The following is a 20,502-nucleotide window of genomic DNA, read 5'->3' on the forward strand; positions in this document are numbered from 1 at the left end:
CGCCGCAAGCAAAGTATAAGGAATAAATTCAAGTAATCGTCAATTTACCTAGACCTACCAATAACAAAGCAGTAATCCACAATTATATTTTACGTAGTCAATGCACCGTTCACAATACCAAACGAGAGGCGACGTCCGCAGCATCGCCGGGCAATATTCGTTCGCGAGGGGACTTGATTGGTTTTGGTGAATAAGATTGGGGGAAACGTCATTGGAGTTTATCGAATCACACTCATACCCATATACATGTCTAGAGATTACAGACCTCATATTGAACTGAAATTTACAAGGATTGTATATTGTATATTGCTCACACGTCCGTGTAAAAATGAACATGACGATCTATTTAGGAATTACATGGACAAACGAATAGAGTGATATCCGAATCCTTAAAACACCAGATAAATCACAACTTTTGTTGGCATTACTTATGAAATAACGATACGAGTAAGAGCTTCATCTGTGTAAGAGATACGATCTGCCCACTACAAATTACAATGCAGTGCAGCTCAGGATTCTTGTAAACCCACAATTCTGAACGGCACCGCGATCGCGTTCGTCACATTGAGACAAGTTGTTAAACTTATGAGTACACTAGTAGTTTCGCTTCAAACCCAAACATATTCTTTAACAGCAGAAAGAGGCATCGCTATGATATCCATTTAGCACGGGTACTACGGAAAATAGCTATCTTCTGGTGAATTTTTTTTATTTTTAGTGTTTACAGATGCTGCAAATCAGCGCTGCAGCCAGTACTGGTTTGCAGCACAAGCTGAGTATCGACTTTTTCTTTTGCGACACAGCATATTTAGTTAGGTAATGATTATATTAGTTACTAGCTGAACCGAAAGACGCTGTTCTGTAAATCGAAAAAAAATTATGTACCTAAGTATTCGGGAATAATGTAGACTTAGACCGCTTTCGCACTACGTCCGATCCGAATCCGATCCGTTCCCGTCAAATCACGGTCCGAAGTAGTCGTAGAAATAGTTCTAGACATAAGTCTATGGTAGTTTACGCACTAGATCCGGCTTCTGTCATCCGATTTATTTGCGTCAAAGTTAGAAATAGTTCTACGACTACACCGGACCGTATTTTCACGGGTTCGAATCGGATTCAGATCGGACGTAGTGCGAAAGCCATTTTTTAAATATTAAAATGGATATAATATGATATTGTTAAGAGATTGATTTATAAAGAGATAGCAGTACTTTTTGAGCTTATCGCGAACAGGCAGACATATAAACAGACGCGTCGGGGGACTTTGTTTTATAATATGTAGTGATTTAGTTTTATAATAATAATAAATCTTTATTTGTTGCAAAGAAAAAATACAATTTTGCTTAAAATTACCCTCGACCCCCAAACTAGGACAGCCCGTGACATGGGGGTCAGTCTCTTCCCAGTTGTGCATTGTAAAATGTCAAATAACAAACATCAACATATTTTAAGGTCTAACAATGGAAGTTATGCAACAAATTATGATCACAGAAACTATTTTATATATAATTTAGGGCGTGTATTGTGTGTTTGTGTGTGTATGTGTTTGTGTGTGTATGTGTATGTGTATGTGTATGTGTATGTGTGTGTGTGTGTGTGTGTGTGTGTGTGTGTGTGTGTGTGTGTGTGTGTGTGTGTGTGTGTGTGTGTGTGTGTGTGTGAGTATGTGTTTAGCTTTTTATTTTTCAAATGCTATACCTGGTTTAAGTAGTGGTTATCGAATAAGATTTTCAGTAGCTTCGTAATTTAGGTTTCTTAACATGTTCTTAAGTTTATGTCTAAGTTCATATATATTTTAAGTTTTCTATTAATATTTTTGAAAAGATATCGTCCCAAATAGTTATATTGGCGTTGTGCAAATGAACTTTTTGTTCGGGGAATGTGTATTACAGGTCGACGTCGGGGAGTACTGTCCAGTGGTGGGATTCGGTGCATCCGATGGTAACGTGTAACGCTTCTGTCTATATGCAGCTGACGTACCGTAAGAAGTTCAGTGATTTTGTATAGTTCCTCGGTAGAGAATCTACGAGGTTTACCGAGCATCACCTTTATGATAGCTCTTTGCGCTCTTTCTACCTCAATAAGGTGTGAGGAGGCTGCTCCACCCCATGCAGATATGCAATAGATCAGTAGGGATTGACATAGTGCTTTATAAACCTGTATTATCAATTTGGTGTCAGCAACGTCACGGAGGTTTCTAAATACGGGGATTAGCCTCCTGACTCTATTAGCAAGTGCTGTGATGTGGGGATGCCACTTTAGGTTTTCGTCGATGACAACTCCCAAGTACTTCATGGTTACTTCTTTACCGAGTACTTCACAGGAGCAGTCATTAGGAGTGACTTCTAATTTATTACAGGGAAAAGTGTGTAACTTAAGTTTGAAAGTAGAAGGGAAGAAGAAGTTTGTATTTTAAATTTTACTTATTCTTATTCTATTAAGTCGATACATCCAGACTCAGTTACATCGAGAAGATGATCTTTGCACATCGATCTTCAGCGGGCCCCCTGTAGCTTGAATGAAATACTAAATCATTTGATTATTAAGAGTGCCATAATGAAATTACTTATGATAACAATAATTCTAGGAAGGTTATAAGTATAAAATTAAAATACGACTCAAATCGGCAGAAACAAATCCAGGCAATACAATATTGCTGCACAGTTGGACACTCACTATAATCTCTTATAACTAACTGCCAGGCGAACTTACGTCCAAGAAACTTCCAAGATTCCCGTTCACGTGACGGGACACGATAATATCATCTAAATAATTGGCATGAAGTGCATAATTCATGCATATCTCGCCAGACACTCTTATTCTATTTACTTAATTTTTAATTTTCTATTTACTTAATAAGGTTTGCTTGTTATGGCTACTTAATTTGACTTTTGATTATGACTAAAAGATTAATCTAACACTATGTTATCATATGAATTGCATATCAGGATGTCAGCAGATTGGTAATCATTAGTTATTTCACCAATCAACTCCGATCAGGAGGCGGTTTTTTAAATTCGACCGCTGCAATTAAGTCATGTCATCGAGATTAAAACAACATCGTTTTTCACGATTATTTTCGCATTTGAACCAAAAATATAGATAAAACTTTCATCTATATTTTAATTTACACTTTTAAATAATAATAAATACCTACTTATAATTTGGTTCAAGCTACAGTAATGATGAAACAGACAGAATCAGCTAATCACCGCTCTAGCCTAAAGCGCTTCTTTCGATATCACAAAACTTTTCGAAATCCAGAGAGATTAAGTAAAGTCAAAGTTATTCAAATAATATTATTACAAACACTGCTACATCAAATACATATTCCTTAATTTATAATCACTGATTGGGACATATTATAGTAGATATGAAGCTTAAAAATTGTTAATTTAAATTTTACTAATGAAAAAAAAAATACGGTTTGTTGTACCCAACGTAATCCACAAAGTAGTTGTGAAAAATATTTATTGTGCTGTGTAATATTTAACGCAATCTGTAAGAGCTTTTGTTGCTGAGTCTATTTTCATTACAAGGTTGCCCAAAACTGTATAATTCTAGTACATTGTGAAAGAAATGTCAAGAGTGTTGTTAAGTTGCGCCGCGGTGCAAATTGCGAACGCCATTAGCGACCGCTCTTGAGGGGCGCGTGACTCCTAGCTCCTCACCAGCACCTCCCCTCCGTGTAGCAACACCCAAGATGACAGATCCGTATTAAATATTTTACTTACGTTTTTCACCGACGAAATATTAAGTCTTTTAAAAATAATTGTCTTGCCCTAAACTATGCCTAGCCTGTGCTATGGATGCAATACAACGACATATTTAATACAATATACATTTATAAATGGCCACATTAAATTAACACACGGGTATAACTAACTAAACGTAGTAAATCATAAAAAATATTCAAAAATAAAACACATAATTCGCCTACTTACATAAATAAATCAATTTTCCATAACATCAATTCGGAACAACCTGTGAGAAATCTAGTAGCCGCGTGTTAGCGTAGGTACTGACACCTACTCTGTGCCGTCTTAAGCGAAAACGTAAGAGAGATAAAAAAATTGTTTCCCAAATATATAATGTGTTTGTTTGAAATGTTTTTTTTTTATTCTTTAGTATTTACTTTCAATTTTAGGATTATATTTTGCGACATGGTAGCGGCACTGCGTATACTAGTTATAATATTATAAAGTTTGTGAGGTTGTAAGGGGGTACCTCTGGACCGATTTTGAAAATTCTACTACCAATACGAAGCCACATTATTTATGAGTTGAAAATGAAACTGAATTGAAAAGACTTTTTATTGTAGAATGGTAGTTTTTTTTTTCATATGTGGTTTTTTTGGTTAAACTTTTAAACAGCTTTACTGATCGATTCCAAAAACTTTCATTAAAAAACTACGTTGATCGCCACCAAGCCGGTCAAAATCGGTTGTTTGTTCGTGTTAATCATTGACGAAAGAAACCCATAAAAAGTGTTTTTTTCGGAATTACTTCGAAATTACGAGTTCGATCAATTGAAACTCAAGGATTCTTTATGAGGCTCAAAAAAACTGCGTGAAAATCATTTCATTCATTGTAAAAATTGTGAAAATAAAAAAAATGTGTTTTATAAGACTTTTATTTATTTATTTAATATTTAATATTTTATAAATTTTATCAGATTATTATTTTTATTATTATTTTTTATTATTTTTTATTTCTTTTATCAGACATGATTTTCAGAATGAATTTAAAAAGAGCTCAAAAATGTAGAACTCTGAGGTCGAAGAGCTAAAAAAAAAATAATTATAAATAATAATAAATCGTCATATTAAGTATAATTTGAAGCATTTAGGTACGGAATTAGCGGAAAGTTGTACGGGTGGCCTTTAGGGTCACCCTTTTCCTATTTTTTTTTATTTAGGTCACTATTACACTTTTGACTTTTTGCACATAAATCAAAATTCTTCCAAGCATTAACTGTGTTATTACAAAAATATAACACATGTTGAACACTTGTTTTAAAAAAGTTTTATTACGAATCTGTGTATTTCTGTTGTTCAGTGTTCAACAATCTTTAGACATTGCTTATATTTAAACACGTCTAAGGTATGTCTAACGGATACATCATATTATTCATAATATTAAGGAAGACTTAGATTATATTATAACAGATGACAGCTTAGAAAAATTCAGTTTTTTTAACAGTACACTTCAGTTTATGTTGTGCTTAACGACGTTTTAGTTACACACAAGCTAAACACTGTTTTGTAATAGAAAACGATAGACTCCATTTTAGACGTCGTTATTGTTAGGTCACTAACCGTAGTATAGTTAGGTTAGTCTGTCTAGCAAAACACGAGTCTAAGACATGTTTAAATTATTTTTTTGTAAAAATACCGAAATAATTTCTTGGCAAGTAATTGCGCTTAAGTAGCATTGTATTATCTGTTGGCTACTTTATTAAACAGACAAACACAGTCTGATTAAATTAAGGAATAACTCAGAGTATATAAGTAGCCGATAACAGATAGGAACGAGTAATTAGTTGCATTAGCCGCGGTCCGCGTGACTGATTCGTATAAAACCAACCACAGCTGGAGGATCCAATAATAGCCAAGATAGGGTTGCCCGTCGTTCCTTTTCTTGAATTCTGGTCGCCACAAAAATATTACACAATAGATTTATAAAATAGAAAAGTCGAACGTCCTTGTAATCGCATATTGGCGGTAAACGCAAGGGTCAAAGTTCTAAATTATCTTCGCAACCGAAATTAGTTTTAGTTTTAAATTAGTTAGTAATTATTATGGACATTATGTTGTACACGAAAGACATTTGTCATTATTGTTCCTGTAAAACAAATATATAATATACTAGCTGAGAGAGAGCAAACGTTGTATCGCCATATAAAGTAATAAAACATTTTCAATAATTAAAATTTATGGGGTATAAAAAATAGATGATATACATAAAATTTATCGTACTACAATAATCATTATATTCGATTGCTATCTTGCAACCCTATTGTGTATCTGTGGATGTAATAGAATAGCCGTTTCGGAGAAGTTTAGTAACAAACAACGGGGCACGAGAATTTATATATTAGATTACTATTAAATATACTGAAGAGAATTTCAAAAATAAGAGAACACTAACTTAATCTAAAATAACTTTAATTTATTTTGAGTTCAATAAAGATGTGCTAATCCCTTCCAATATTATAAATATGAATATTAGTTTGTTACGCTTTCACGCCTAAACCACCGAACCGATTTTGATAAAAATTTAGTACAGAGATATATAGATAAATTAGAGCTTAGAAAGGTCATGACTACCTTTTATTGCAAAAAAATATATAAAAAATTAAAAATGAAATAGGGAATGGCAGTTTGTATGGACATTCATCATTATCGAAGATAAAACCATGAAACTGTATTTAGGGACTTGATAAGAAATAATTTAAAAATACTTAGTCGATCATTTTTTGAAAAATTTGCCTACCTGGCGGTGAAATAGGAGTTACACACAAGGAAATACTTAAAGAGACTGTCCACATTGACAAGGGATATCCTAAAAGGTAAAGAAAATTGCCTAAAGTAACTACTAATTGAACGCAGACGAAGTCGCGAGTAAAAGCTAATATATTATATGAGCGATCGTAGTTACGGCGCTGACTAGTTTGAATCAACCGACTGTTTGATACCCGCTAGTAATTCACATCTTTTATCGTTTAGCAATATTATAAATACATTTAAAACAGCATCTATGTAGTTCGTCGCGTTCAAATCCGTAAACGTAACTCAGGAAAGATTAATTCTTCAATCACTTCAGATACGTCAATTCACTGAAGGAGAATGAGAAATATTGATTTTTTTCATGTGGCATTAATTCCACCTACAATGAAACTATTGAACTAATTTCCTTGTGCGGTGCAGAACGCTACGACATCCTGCCAAAAACGCGCGTTCACTGCTGTGATTCCTCTCGCGTTGCAAGAGTATATGAGCTTGCCATCAGGTGCACTCGCTTGATAAGAATCAATCAGAATTATTTTTGTAAATGCATCGTAAATGATATAATAAATCATAACGTAATTGTGCCAGTATTACAAATATTTAACAATATAAATGTTAAGTGAGGGGCTTGGGCGGGGCAGCCCTAGCTCCCCACACGCGCTTGATTTACGACCTAGATATAAGGATGTGCGCCAAATAGGGGATTCGATTTCGGAACTCACGAACTGTGTTACCATGTTACTGTTTAGAATAAAAATATTACAAAGCTTCATCATTTTTGTCATTACTGGACGAACACAGGGCACACCTGATGGTTGATCAACTAGTTGGTCACTGATTAGTCACCCATTAGATCAGATTACTTAACCTTTATGTGTCTATGTAACAAAATGATTCAATGTTATCATTACTGTCTTCAAGACATGATTTACTTGAAAAGCACATAATTTAAGTACTGATGTACAATACTTGCTTCTTCTCTCAAGTTTGGTGTTAGCCACTAAAAGAATTCCCATTTTGTCATATCACTGCTATTAGCCATATAATATTGTTGAGGTTAGCCATGCTCTAGTTTGTTCTCCTATTCTATTAAAAATTAAAATTTCATCAACATATATGACACATCACTAAAATATCATACTCATAAAACAGCCAAACCAAATTAATTAATTTCACAACTATTAATAAACCAATATACATCTGAATTTCCAATCAATATTAATCAATTCTAGTTGTTATGGAAACGAAAAGTGTTTGCAGAACAGTCTATAAAAACTAACAGCCTTACAAATAAACTTGGCATAAAGTTACAATTACATGAGAGTAAACCAAGAATATGCAAGATGGGTTTATTCGGATGTATAATGTTTCTCATGTTTATTTGCAAGACTGAAAATAAATAAATAAAATAAATATTGGTTAAGTTGTAATTGTTTTAACTGTTTTTATTGACTTTCCCTATATTTTCTTTCAAACCATTAATATCAGTCAAATAATTTCGGAGTTAAAGAGGATCTCTCTTTATTATAACAGATTATATTATAATATATATACCCATTTTATTTCCAAATCACTTCCCAATTCAATCAGTTGAGTATTACTAAAACATTTGTTTAAAAAGTTCTTATCAATATTCATACCAATACACTGTCTGTCTCTTTTACATCTAACGAAGTAAACCAATTTGATGAAATTTTGTATGGATAAATAATTAAGGAGATGAACTCAATAATATAATATAATTCCAAGTGTGCTAATATATACAAAAGTTTAGCAAGAGATATATTTTACAGTGTATAGATATATTAAGTGTAATATGAAATTGCAGTGCACTTATTATGTACATATTCTACATAATACAGTATGTATTATGTTTAATAAAATGTAATTAAGTTTCAATAAAACATATTATAGTTGTAAGCAAACTTAATACTTATTTAAACAACATTTAAGTTCTATTATTAATCGGGGTTAAAGTATGAAATTGCCATTTTATTGTCATGGGTCTTCAAATTGACATAGAACCTTCATGGTTTGAGATTTTTATGAAAATCTTTTCACATGGTACCTGTGTAGTTATCCTTTTAAAAAATGTGCAGCATTCGATTATCGACATTCAGTTGTTTTATTATTCAGCTTAGATAAATATATATTAAGATGTATACTTCGAAAATTCGATTGATTTTTGAATAAGAGTTCCGACGCGGAACTAACGCGGCAATAACAATAATTGTTAACAGTTTAAACACTTTCGTGATGGAAACTTTGATTTGAAGAACAAAACATGTGGATGATCACCCCACAAGTGAATAACAATGAATTGAAAGAGATGGGTGAAGCCAATGCGAGCCAAACCACCAGCGAATTAGAGGCATGGTTAACATTGCCTTACCAACAATATTGATTCATTTGTGTCAAATCATTAAAATGAAAAAATATGAGAAATGGGTGTCTCCTGATTTGACTGATCTGCAGAAAAAACGAGTTTTGAAACTTGTGTTGCGTTGTTGGATTGATACAGAAATGAAGAAATATTGCACCGAATTGTGACACGCGATGAAAATGGATTCTTTACAATAACTGTTAGCGAAAAATGCAATGGCTGACCCCAGGTCAAACACCACAACAGTCTCCTAAAGAAAAGCTTACTAATTAAAAGGAATGGTAACTGTTATCACAATAGCTTTCTCCGAACTGGTCAATCAAGAATGGCAGATGTCTACTGTGCCAAACTCTGAACAATGATAGCTAAACTAGGGGCGAAATAGCTCCGACTCATGAATCAATCTTCACCATTATTGCTCCATGATAATGCTAGATCTCATACAGCACTAGAAACCGCTTTAACTCTCTAGGAACTGCATTTACAAACCATTCTTCACCCTCTTTATTTTTTTTAGTTTCTTGTCAGTAAGGGACAAGACAAGCAGAACATTCAGCCGATGGTAATTGATACACCCTGCCCATAACAATGCAGTGTGGCTTGGGATTCTTGAAAAACCCAATAATTCTGAGAGGTACTACAATTGTGCTCTTCACCTTGAAACATAAGATGTTAAGTCTCACTTGTCTAGTAATTTCACTAGCTATAATCTAGCTGGAATCCTGTGCAAAGGAGCAGGCCTCCCACTGGTAATACCCAGATTTTGCTTGAATGGCCTACCATTTTTTTGTGGTTGGTGTGTTTCGTGGTTCATAATATAAAAGTTTTCTTCTCAGGAGGCAGTACAAAATACTTTCACACAGCTTGTTGAATCTAGATCACCACAGTTCTATCGCAAGGGCATAAATGATTTCCTAATAGATTGCAGCAATGTATAGATAATGGTAATAATTTTGATTTCATAAATATGCTAAATTAAAAAATAACTAATTTCAATTATTCAGTACAAATTGCCAATTTCATACTTTGACCCCTAATATTACCTATTGCAAAATAATTTATACCATAACAGCTATAATATTAAATGAAAAACAAAACAATTGATGAACATGCACTAAGATTTATTGGACTTTAGTGGGCATTTATTCTTTTCAACATTATTTACCTAAAGTAAAAATATATATTCTTAAAAATTACTTTTATACATTATAATATATTTAATTATTTATTAAATATTAAATTAGAATATTTCAAAACAAAATTACATTTTAATAATCACACTTCGCATCAGGCTGTAGAACAACTTAAGTAAGAAAATACGAGGTCTGCCGAACTTTTTGTAAATATTCAAATCATACAATAAAATATATCATATATTTTCAATTATTCAACAGAAATTTCTGTACAAATTCACATGCTAATTATTTATAATTCTAAATATTTACGTCTTCGCGACAAACGTAAGGTAAGAAGTAAATTTTTATCTACATACATTTCACATCCACAATCAATGGAAAGAGTAGCAAAATAACCAAAGTAATATTTTAAATATTTACCTCTAACAAGATCTTACGAAACCTGCGTGAAATAAAATGTTGAACCGAAATGACTTCTTAGTCGCGGCCACTATGCATGCACTAGCTCTCAATATGATTGGAAAAAAACTCACAAATAAAAATGAACACAGTACTCCGGCAGGTAGAAATATGCAAAACAATTTATATCACATGTGATTTATGTCATGAAACATCAAAAAATCAGTGAAATAAACGAAATTTGGTAGCATTTCTTTACCAAAATAGAAAATGCACCCACTCACGACCGCAACTCAAGAAATCTTTGTAAAACTAATTCTGAATTCATCAATTCCATATTCCTATTTCCTATGTTGCCATTTTCTTATATTGATTACTTGCAACCAGCAAGTTGCAACATTAACGACCAAGATAATATGATGCCTAACAACTAGTAACCCATGTCATCAAAAAATAATACAAAATTTGTTGTCCGTCTTTTACCATTGAAAAAATCTAAGTTAATTCTTATTGATTTTAATAAAATTATGATTACCTCGGACTGCCTCGGAGCAATATTATAAAGCCTGGAGAGCGCGCATTTCATTGAACATATTCTAAGTAGTAGGACTCTATTATCAAATACACCTAGCAGTGCGATGGAAAGAGACGACATGTGGCAATCGACTTAAATTCCAATCCATAATATATAGTGCTTGCTACTATAATATAAACAAAATATCGATAAATAAAGAAGTGTGATTATATGAAATAAAGAAATACACTGTTGGGTTAAATAAATGTAGCTCTTGATCAGCCCTCTGTCTTCATAGGAAATTCACTTAAACCTACCAATACATTTTGTCGTGAAAGGACAAACAAGCATAGTATCACATTTTGAAATATTAAGATTGAATGAATGGGTTACAGAGAGAAGTCTTTATTTGCTTGTTTAACTAGAAATAATGCAATAAAGACATTTTAATTTTATACAATTTAAATTATAAGAATTTAATTTTACCCTAATTTACATGTGGGTATAATATAGCCCTGTACATATTACGAATTTTATATTTGCAGTAAGTATATCAGTACAGTGTTCAACAATTATTCAAAACTAAAATTTAAGATCTTAAACCTCTAGATGAAACCCGTAAAATAAATCTTATAATTGAAGAAGAATTAATGTAAAAGAGAAGATTCTGTCTGCTCCCCGCCAGCTAAAACTGTAGTTGAATGACAAAAAAATTGTTTTCGAATAGGAAAATCATTATATGTACATTTTTTAACGCTTTATACGATCGACAACTTTTTTAAACTAACGTTTTAAGGTTCCGTACCCAAAGGGTAAGACGGGACCCTATTACTAAGACTCCGCTGTTCGTCCTTCCGGTCGTCTATCCCTGTTAGATTTTCACAGATGATGTAATTCAGATTCCGCTACTAAATAACAAATACTAAAAAATAGAGTAAAACATGTTAGTAAGAAAATGTATGTGGTTCCTGCTTTTTAATAATTAAATAATATTTTTCTAATGATTAATGATGATGATGATAAATGTCTAACCTACATCAAAAATTTTTGCCCACAAACCTTGTCATCCTTGTAATCAAGTAAGTAATATTGAAAAATGACATTCTTCTTTTATTGATTTGAGCTGACGGTCTTGTTCACAGATATATTATCCCACTGACGTTAGAAGATTTGCAATGCATCGATTCATCGAGTGAGACCAAAATCTGATTGCTTGTGTCAGTGTGAAATCTCTTTTTATGCATTGTAAGTGTTGGGTCACTAATGCTGGAAATGTATCGATACCGATCAAAATAACGACTTATATTATATCTTCATGATAAGTTACTTCACTTAGTGATGTGAAGAAATGTTAATCACTAATGATGAATATACTACGAATCCAAACCGGCAGTAAATTTAATAGGAGTTAAAAAATTAGAAGTGCTACTTATAAAAACTATAATGTACAAGGTAAGACCGCAAGGCTGTCAAATCAATAATAACTGAATAATAAACTCATCGCCGATCATTAAATAGTTCTTACTTTTTTAATGAAAAGTGAACTATGTAAAATATGCCGTGGTCTTCCAACTCATTTTCATACATTCAACACATTCCATCACAATCAACTAATGTAGGTTTGACAACGAAAGAATATTGATGTAAAATTACGATACGTTCTAATGGTGTCTAGTCAGCATTATTCTTCTTTTACTGTATTTTGGTTTGAGTCTTGTTTCCGATGCTCTAAATAAATAAAACTAAAGATTGTCATTTGTCAATGTCTAATTAAAATCAGATGGTTTTAGTTTGTTTACTATATTTATTAATTCTTTTACTTGAAATCGAATTTCCAAAATTGTTAGATTTTAAAAACAGTATTAATATAATTATATGCCTTATTTATTTTTTGAAAATGTTAGACCAAGTAAAGCAAATAATCCTTGTGCTATCAGGAAAAGGGGGTGTCGGCAAATCTACTGTTAGTACTCAATTAGCGCTGACTCTAAAAGAAAAAGGATTTAAGGTTAGAACCAAAATTTTCAATATTAGGTACTTTTAATAATATTAAATTTAAACTTTAAATATATTATTAAAATTTCGCATATAATATGACCTGTTATTTTTAGACAATAGAGCAGGATATCATAATATAAATAATACGTCACTTGAAATATTTACATGGAAATTCTTTTTCATATAATTTTATAGGTGGGATTACTGGACATAGATTTGTGCGGGCCGAGCGTACCCTACATCTTAAACCTCGAGGGGCATAGTATCCACCAGGGTCCTGATGGGTGGATACCAGTCTACTTGGATAATGAACAAAGGCTTGGTGTAATGTCAATAGCATTTCTATTGAATTCTAGAAATGATGCAGTTGTGTGGCGGGGTCCTAAGAAGACTTCAATGATAAAACAATTCCTTGAAGATGTGTGCTGGCAAGATCTTGATTTCCTTGTGATAGATACACCACCAGGTTAAGAAATGGTGTTTTTACTTTCATTTGTCTATAATTAAAATATAATATACTAGGGTCTTCATGTAAATCAAACTAATATTTTTATATTAACATTAAACATGGGACCCTTCTGTATTGTTTTTTATTAGAATTAAGTATTGCTGACAATGTGTGAGCATAATTTCATGATGATGGTGTATGTGTGAAGGTGTGGCAAACAAAAAACAATCTGATGTTGACATTAGTAAGTAGAGATGGGACATGGGGCTTTGTTCTACATTTGGTTTAAATTAATTAAGTTATTAATCAAGTAACTGTCATTATTATAATGCTTTATTGACATATCAATGTAAATTTTTTTTTTTTTATAAAATAAAAGACCAATTAAATAAATTAATATACATTTTATTATTTCCATCTGAATTAGCTAAAATAATAAAAAACAATTAACTTCCTTATGCAACATTTCCTCATTGATATGTCATATACTAAGGTATACTTCAGCTAAGGGTGAGGTACCTTTGTGGAAATCCATATTATGATGCAACTATGCTTCAACTTTATAATACATCTAATTAATGGGGAAATATTATTTCTTTTGGTTCACATCATATACAATGAATATTTATTATTTATTTAGCTGTATAACCATTATCTTTCATATTAGGCACTTCTGATGAGCACATAACAGTAATGGAGAACCTCCGGCAAGTGCCTAACTGTTCAGCAGTAATTGTCACAACACCACAAGAGGTTGCAATTGAAGATGTCCGTAAGGAAATCACATTTTGTAGAAAAACTAACATTCCTATTATGGGTATCATTGAGAACATGAGTGGGTGAGTACATTCTTTTTGTTAAGTATTATTTTGGGGTCCTCTAGTTGAAATTGCTCACTTTATTCTCAATAGGATTTTAGAATCGCTTATTGAATATGAAAATCTATCACCCATTATAAAAGATATGTCACAGACTATATGAGAAGAACAGGTGCAAGATCTCAGCATCACTTTTTATAGTATTGCATTAGTCATTACAATAAAATCAATTCATTAATTATTCTAGAATAATTTGGTCCATTGCCAAGGTGTGCAAAAAAATCATTTAGAAAGTAATTTATGCTACAGTAACCCTTTGCAACTGCTGAACAAAGGCCTCCCTCAAAGCTTTCCATGATGATGGGTCCCGTGCTGCCATTGATCATGAAACTGATGAAACCTTTGCCACATTAATACTTATTCTTTTAAATTTTGCACACATATGTTTGGTCCATGTTTTCAAAAAAACCAGCTGAGTTTGTTGCGCCCGTTTTTCTCAGGTCTGAGGCATTCATTTTGGAATGGGTGGTTGTTTTTGACTTTCAATAAGTGATGTCACTTACTATTTCGAATAAAAATACCCCCATAAATAATTTTATTTTATGGAAAAGAAGGACAAGCAAACGTATGGCTCACCTGGAGTTAAGTGAACACCAGCGGTATCACAGCCGCCTTTAAGGATGGTGTCCACTATATTTTGATGATACCAATGTTGTTTCGTCCCGGAAACAAAACACAAGGAAACTCATTCCACAGCATTGTAGTATGTGGAAGAAAGTTCCACTGTGGAGAACACATCCAGATTGTGGGGATGATATCCTAATTTGTGGTGTGTCATGAAAAGGTAAAATTCAGTGGGAGGAATCAGGTGAAACAGATATTTCAATAACTTAAACTTAATAAAAACTGAAATAATTGGTTCAGACATTTCCTTTATTCAATTGTAACTTATGTGGTTTTTTAGATGCTAAGTTGATATAGTTTTGTATAAACTGGAATTGTAATATGATAAATAAACTTTAAAAAATAAAATAAAGTCCAAAATAATTATTTTCTAGGTATGAATGTCCGACTTGCAGCCACTGTACAAACATCTTTTCAAGTGGTGGAGGCAAAGCCCTGGCCGATATTGCTAAGCTCCCATTCCTTGGAATTCTTCCCATAGACCCAAGAGTGGGCCAACTTGCTGGTAGAGGTGTGGCCGCTGTCACAGAATTACCTGAGTCAACTACAAGTAAACTTTTCAGCGACTTAGTTGGAAAGCTATCAACTGTAGTACATAATGGGTCTTGAATATAAATGCACAGTAGTTGATATGTTATAATAATAACCTAGTTGGAACAAAATATGTGTGTGTACCAGAATACACAGGTAGGAAGTGAAACTTGTTTATACATATCATTTTTCTTCTATTTACAACATCACAGAAAATGAGTAGCTAAGAAAAAAAAAATCCGTATTAAATTAAAGTTATTTTATTATTATAGACATGCATACAAATAAGTAATGTGTTTTGATTTTATCACTTTCAAACTCTTATATTATTATTCTTTACATCACTATACTGAACTTTGATAAAATAGAACATGGTGTGTAACCGAAGGTCTTGATGATATAGATACATTGCTATAAAATGTCTCTCATACATCTTTAATGAAGTTTCATTTCAATAAAGAAGTCTTAATGAACCTGTATGTAGATATTTATTATAGTCACAGCTTTCATACATACCATTAATATGTCTTATGATAGGAGTTACACACTGTTTCCAAGGGAAATGTACTTTTCTCAGGGTCTGCAGGATATTCATTCACTCACATCCTGTATGTTGTGAGTATATATTTGTACTATTGCATGCATGCATTGAATTACATGCAGTGGTCATAGTGATGTCTTCATTTCTACTATGGAGTCCACTTCAAATGCTTATTGAAACTTAGGTATATGTTTCAATGGGGCTGACTCATTTTCTTCATTTATATTAATATTGTAAGAGGTGTAGGTTAATTATATATGTAAATATTGTAGAAATGTAATTATGTAATTGTTTTAATTTGTAATCAATAAACATTTTTACAAAATGTGTTTGTTTCTTTCAGAAATAAAACAAAATTATAAGTTTTTCATTTTAATTCAACATCAATCCAAAATATACCTATTTAAATTGTATAAGTTACTAATTTATATTAAATATGTAAAGATAAATATTATATAAATAATTTATTCACTTATCATATAAGGGTAAATGCATAATATTATTTTTACATGCTAAAGTGCCAAAGGACTATCATACTAGAAATTAGTATGTTACATGTAAAATTTATTTAAACAAATTTTCCTACAATTAGGTAGGGCAGAGTGGGGTCTCTTGAAACGCCGGGTTGCGTGAGCCACTCACACTTATAGATCACCAGCACTGTATGCTAGATGCAAGCAGTGGAAGAGGGGGGAGTAGAGACCCAATCCTCCCTATGGTCTGAGTGTGCGTTTAATTAGTTGCTAGTTTCCCGCCAAATGTAACAAAAACCGATACAGTACAGCAATCAAGTAAGTGCATTTGAATTGTGCATTAATGTGTTTAAAGTGGGGTTTACACGGGTGACTAAACCGCACGATTTTAGCCGCGCGGCGTTAATCAACCGACTAAATGGCAATACGACTAGGTCGCGAGTGACTAAAGCCGCAAGCACTAAAGTTGGGTAGCATCCGACTATAGCCGCGCGCGCATGCGACTAAAATCGACCGTGTAAAACGATCATAAGAGATCATAATACCAAACATTAACTATATTAAAGTGTTTGGGTCATAAAATTAATTAGAAGAAATATTTTTTTATATAAAAACATATTCATAAGAAAAAACAACTTCAGAGTCATGACACAGCTTGAATGAATGTCATGTCATGAATCAGGCATCGAAGAGGAAGAATTATTTTGCCCTGTGTGTGTTGAGGCCTATTCAGATGCCTTCCAGGAGAAGAATATCTACAGTGATGTTGATGGCAATGTTGGGATAAATAAACCAATAAGCTATCTTAAAAGAAACAAGTTCTTATTTCTTGTAAGAGTCTGACACGCAAAATGTATTCGTAGATCTGACAGACCGCGCAACAAAACAGTACAAAAAGTGCGCCAAAAAAATATAACGTTCGCGTCAACACGTGCTAACGCAGACGACACCGACTTTAGTCTGTAGTCTGCACTTGCTAGTGATTGACATGAATCATGGCGCTAGACATCGATGTTGATTTAAGAAATAGAAAACAGACAAACACTGTATAATAACTCAATCTTTAAATAGGTAACATTCCCTTTAATAATCTTTCTGAAAGAATAGGATGAACCCAAATCTGTTCCTTCTGCTTTTTTTTATATCCCAAGTACGAAATAATACACCGCAACCTTTGTACTTCCATTGCGTGTACGTCCCTATAGTTCTGCCGACAAAATGACCGAAAGTGTACTTCGTGTGCGTTATGTCTGTGAAATATCTGCCAAACACATTTTGCGCGCACTTCAGACTTTTTATGTACGCAGACTCAATAGCAGAAAAAGTGTGTCATCTGCGATAGGCCTTAGAGATGTTTTCTCACGAACGTTTTGTTAGTCTAAACCATAGGTTCTCAACGTGGGCAATAACGACCCCTTGTGGGCGTTTGAGACTTTCGGGGGGGCAGTAGAAGACCCAGAGAAAATTAGGGGTTATTGAGATGGGGCGTGGGTAGATTAAAAATATAGTCTAAAAAGGCAAAAAATACACGAAAATACTCTAGAAAAAAACATATTCTCAAAGTAGGCGGTGAGCAAAATAAGGTTGAGAAACTGGTGTAAACTAAATGCTAGTGCTATGCTTGCAGCATAGTGTTGCCACACCACTCCCCATTACGTTGTAAGTCTATAATTATTACAGAGGTCATATGATGAAGTCCTTAGGCGTTTCGTTAATACATATTTCAAAATATAACGTAGTGAATATGCCGATAGTACAATAACTTTAAAACTTATTTCTAAGAGATCCTTTTAAAATTGTCTGGTTGCTTATTATTATAGATCTTAAACTCAAAGTAAATTAATTCCCTATCATTATAAGAATAATCACATCTACAACATAAAGTAAGGTACATATTTCGTTTGACGCTTAAAATACAAATTTTGAAATACAGTTTCAGTGTATGGCTACAGCTTACATACCATTTTCTTTGGTTTTGTTTCACACTCAAATAATAAGGGAATAAAATTATAATATATTTAAAAATCTAAATATTGAGGAGCTCTGCAATTCGAGATAAAACATTAACAACGATAAATTCAAATAAGATAATAATAGCTTAGGATAGGTATAATATATCATGTTTTGTAAACATAATAATATATACCTATACATCATGATCATTATATATTTTAATAACCTGTACCTACAATTAAAGATTTATTAATTAAGAAATACGCGAAATACATATGCATACATACAGATGTATGAGAGGAAGGTATCCTCCAAATTTAAGTTTATCTGACAGTACGCCCCTTCTTTTTTTGGGGATAAATTTTTAAGGTAAAAAAAGACTAGTAGAACAACAGACATGAACGAAAATGACCGAAATTTTTGTGATAGTGTACTTTACACTATCAACATTTCGGACGTTTTTGTGCCCGTTTTGAATTTCAATTTCCTGTAACTTTTAATATTAAAAGTATAAATACTCATTATAACATGGACAGTAAAATTCGAATAATCCCCATTTTAAATTCATTATTAAGCACAGTTATTATTGGTAATAGAAATCCCCTAGAAAAGTCCCTAGAATAACTGATTCTCAAATATCAAACTCGTTTAATGATGAGTAGCAGATCCCGGCGATGGCTGCTTAATTACCATCGACGCTGACAGAGTCCTCATTCAGCCACATGAACTGGCGCGCCTCCTCCTCGGACGAGGGGCAGCAGTGCGGCTGTGCCTTGTTCATGATGCGACGCAACTCCTGCTTGCAACAAATAATCAGGCTCACATTAATAATATAACCGTTATTGTCTACATTGTGAGTGTTAATTCCGCTAATATTTGTCTTCAATCAATTCGACATGTGTTTTACCTCGTGTAGAGGCATTACATGGAGTTATGTTATATGTGGGTAGTCGTCACACACACTCTATTGTTCGTTAACTTACCTTTGCAGTTGATCGTTACATGTGGACCCGGCCTAATACTACCAAAATAGTCAATCATAGACCAACACAGTTCACCAGCTGCCCGGAGTAGCCATATGCAGGCGTTCCCCTCTGTCAAAGTACAAGTCCACGCGAACATGTGCATTTAATAAAACAAGTCGAGTAAGACCTTTATTCGGTGATGCTTTAGATAATTTATACGTCTAGATAGTGTCTTGCTGTTAGACAACAGATAAATATAGGCCAGGAATAAATGTGTTACCACATTCAAACGAATTGTTTTCAAATGTTTAATACTCTATTGAAGTCAAGTACACTAATGAAAGATAATGCACGTAAATAATATAAAAACTGGAAATTCAATGTATTGAAAAAGCTCAATACAAATAAATATAAAACTACTCTACTAGGTTGACCTACCTACTATAATTGGTGAAAATATCTACTTACCATTGTATTATTTTTAAACCTGATTTGCCTGACCGAGTTATCGAATTTATCGATAACTCGTATCGACAGTTGGCACAGCCATGACATCGTTACATTGTTGTGATATAGAATGTATATATGAGTGTGTTAAATTGAAAGTATGTATAGTTTAGTAATTGTTACGTGTATGTTTCATAACGATGGACGATTATTTTTGTATGAGAGTTTGAAAAAGTGTGCGTAACTCAGATTTCTCCTCGCAAAAAATGACAGACAGTTTAGTATGAAGATATCACGCTATGGCTCGTCCCCGGTGGGCCGTACATTCATAGTGTTCCTGTTCCGCGTGGCCGCTTCCTCGTGGTTGACGATGGGCGCCGGGTAGTCGCGGCCGATCACGCAGCGCGCCCTCCGCTGCACCTCCAGCGGCATCTTCCACGGTTCATAACTGTAATACAATACAACAAGACTTAATTTATATTTTTAACATTTTACTCCTTATTAGAGTAACACACGGAACATTTATCAAGAGCGGTAGTATAGAAAAAAAAATATGAGCGGTACGTACATGTAGATGTCGGGCACGCGCTCCAGCTCGGGCACGTAGCGCCGCACGTAGTGGCCGGTGGGGTCGAGGCGCCGCCCCAGCAGCACGGGGCTCGCGCAGTCTCCCGAGTCCAGCAGCACCTCGAACGTCAAGTGAG

General features: G+C 33.4%; 3 protein-coding genes across 4 annotated transcripts in view; 1 reads left to right on the forward strand and 2 right to left on the reverse strand.

Annotated features, from left to right (window-relative positions):
- LOC126978260 (protein tweety-like) overlaps positions 1–10,720 on the reverse strand; it is a 75,755-nt gene extending 65,035 nt beyond the window's left edge. Inside the window, exon 1 of the mRNA XM_050827002.1 lies at positions 10,561–10,720. The gene's annotated coding sequence lies outside the window, so the exon portion shown is untranslated. The remainder of the gene's footprint in view (positions 1–10,560) is intronic.
- Positions 10,721–12,712: 1,992 nt separating this feature from the next.
- LOC126979168 (cytosolic Fe-S cluster assembly factor NUBP2 homolog) lies at positions 12,713–16,285 on the forward strand. The gene is made up of 4 exons (XM_050828412.1): positions 12,713–12,948; positions 13,134–13,404; positions 14,054–14,225; positions 15,263–16,285. Exons 1-4 carry the CDS (start codon positions 12,721–12,723, stop codon positions 15,495–15,497), a joined length of 906 nt encoding a protein of 301 aa, XP_050684369.1. The 5' UTR covers positions 12,713–12,720; the 3' UTR covers positions 15,498–16,285.
- Positions 16,286–16,316: 31 nt separating this feature from the next.
- LOC126979148 (cryptochrome-1) overlaps positions 16,317–20,502 on the reverse strand; it is a 46,112-nt gene continuing 41,926 nt past the window's right edge. For both annotated transcript variants that reach the window (XM_050828385.1, XM_050828384.1), the window contains 2 exons: positions 20,123–20,246; positions 16,317–19,182 (listed from right to left, as the gene is read on the reverse strand). In XM_050828385.1, the coding sequence (XP_050684342.1) occupies positions 19,069–19,182; positions 20,123–20,246 (238 nt within the window). In that variant the 3' untranslated portion in view covers positions 16,317–19,068. The remainder of the gene's footprint in view (positions 19,183–20,122; positions 20,247–20,502) is intronic.

This window comes from Leptidea sinapis, chromosome Z (genome assembly GCF_905404315.1).
Source record: "Leptidea sinapis chromosome Z, ilLepSina1.1, whole genome shotgun sequence".
Classification (NCBI taxonomy): domain Eukaryota; kingdom Metazoa; phylum Arthropoda; class Insecta; order Lepidoptera; family Pieridae; genus Leptidea; species Leptidea sinapis.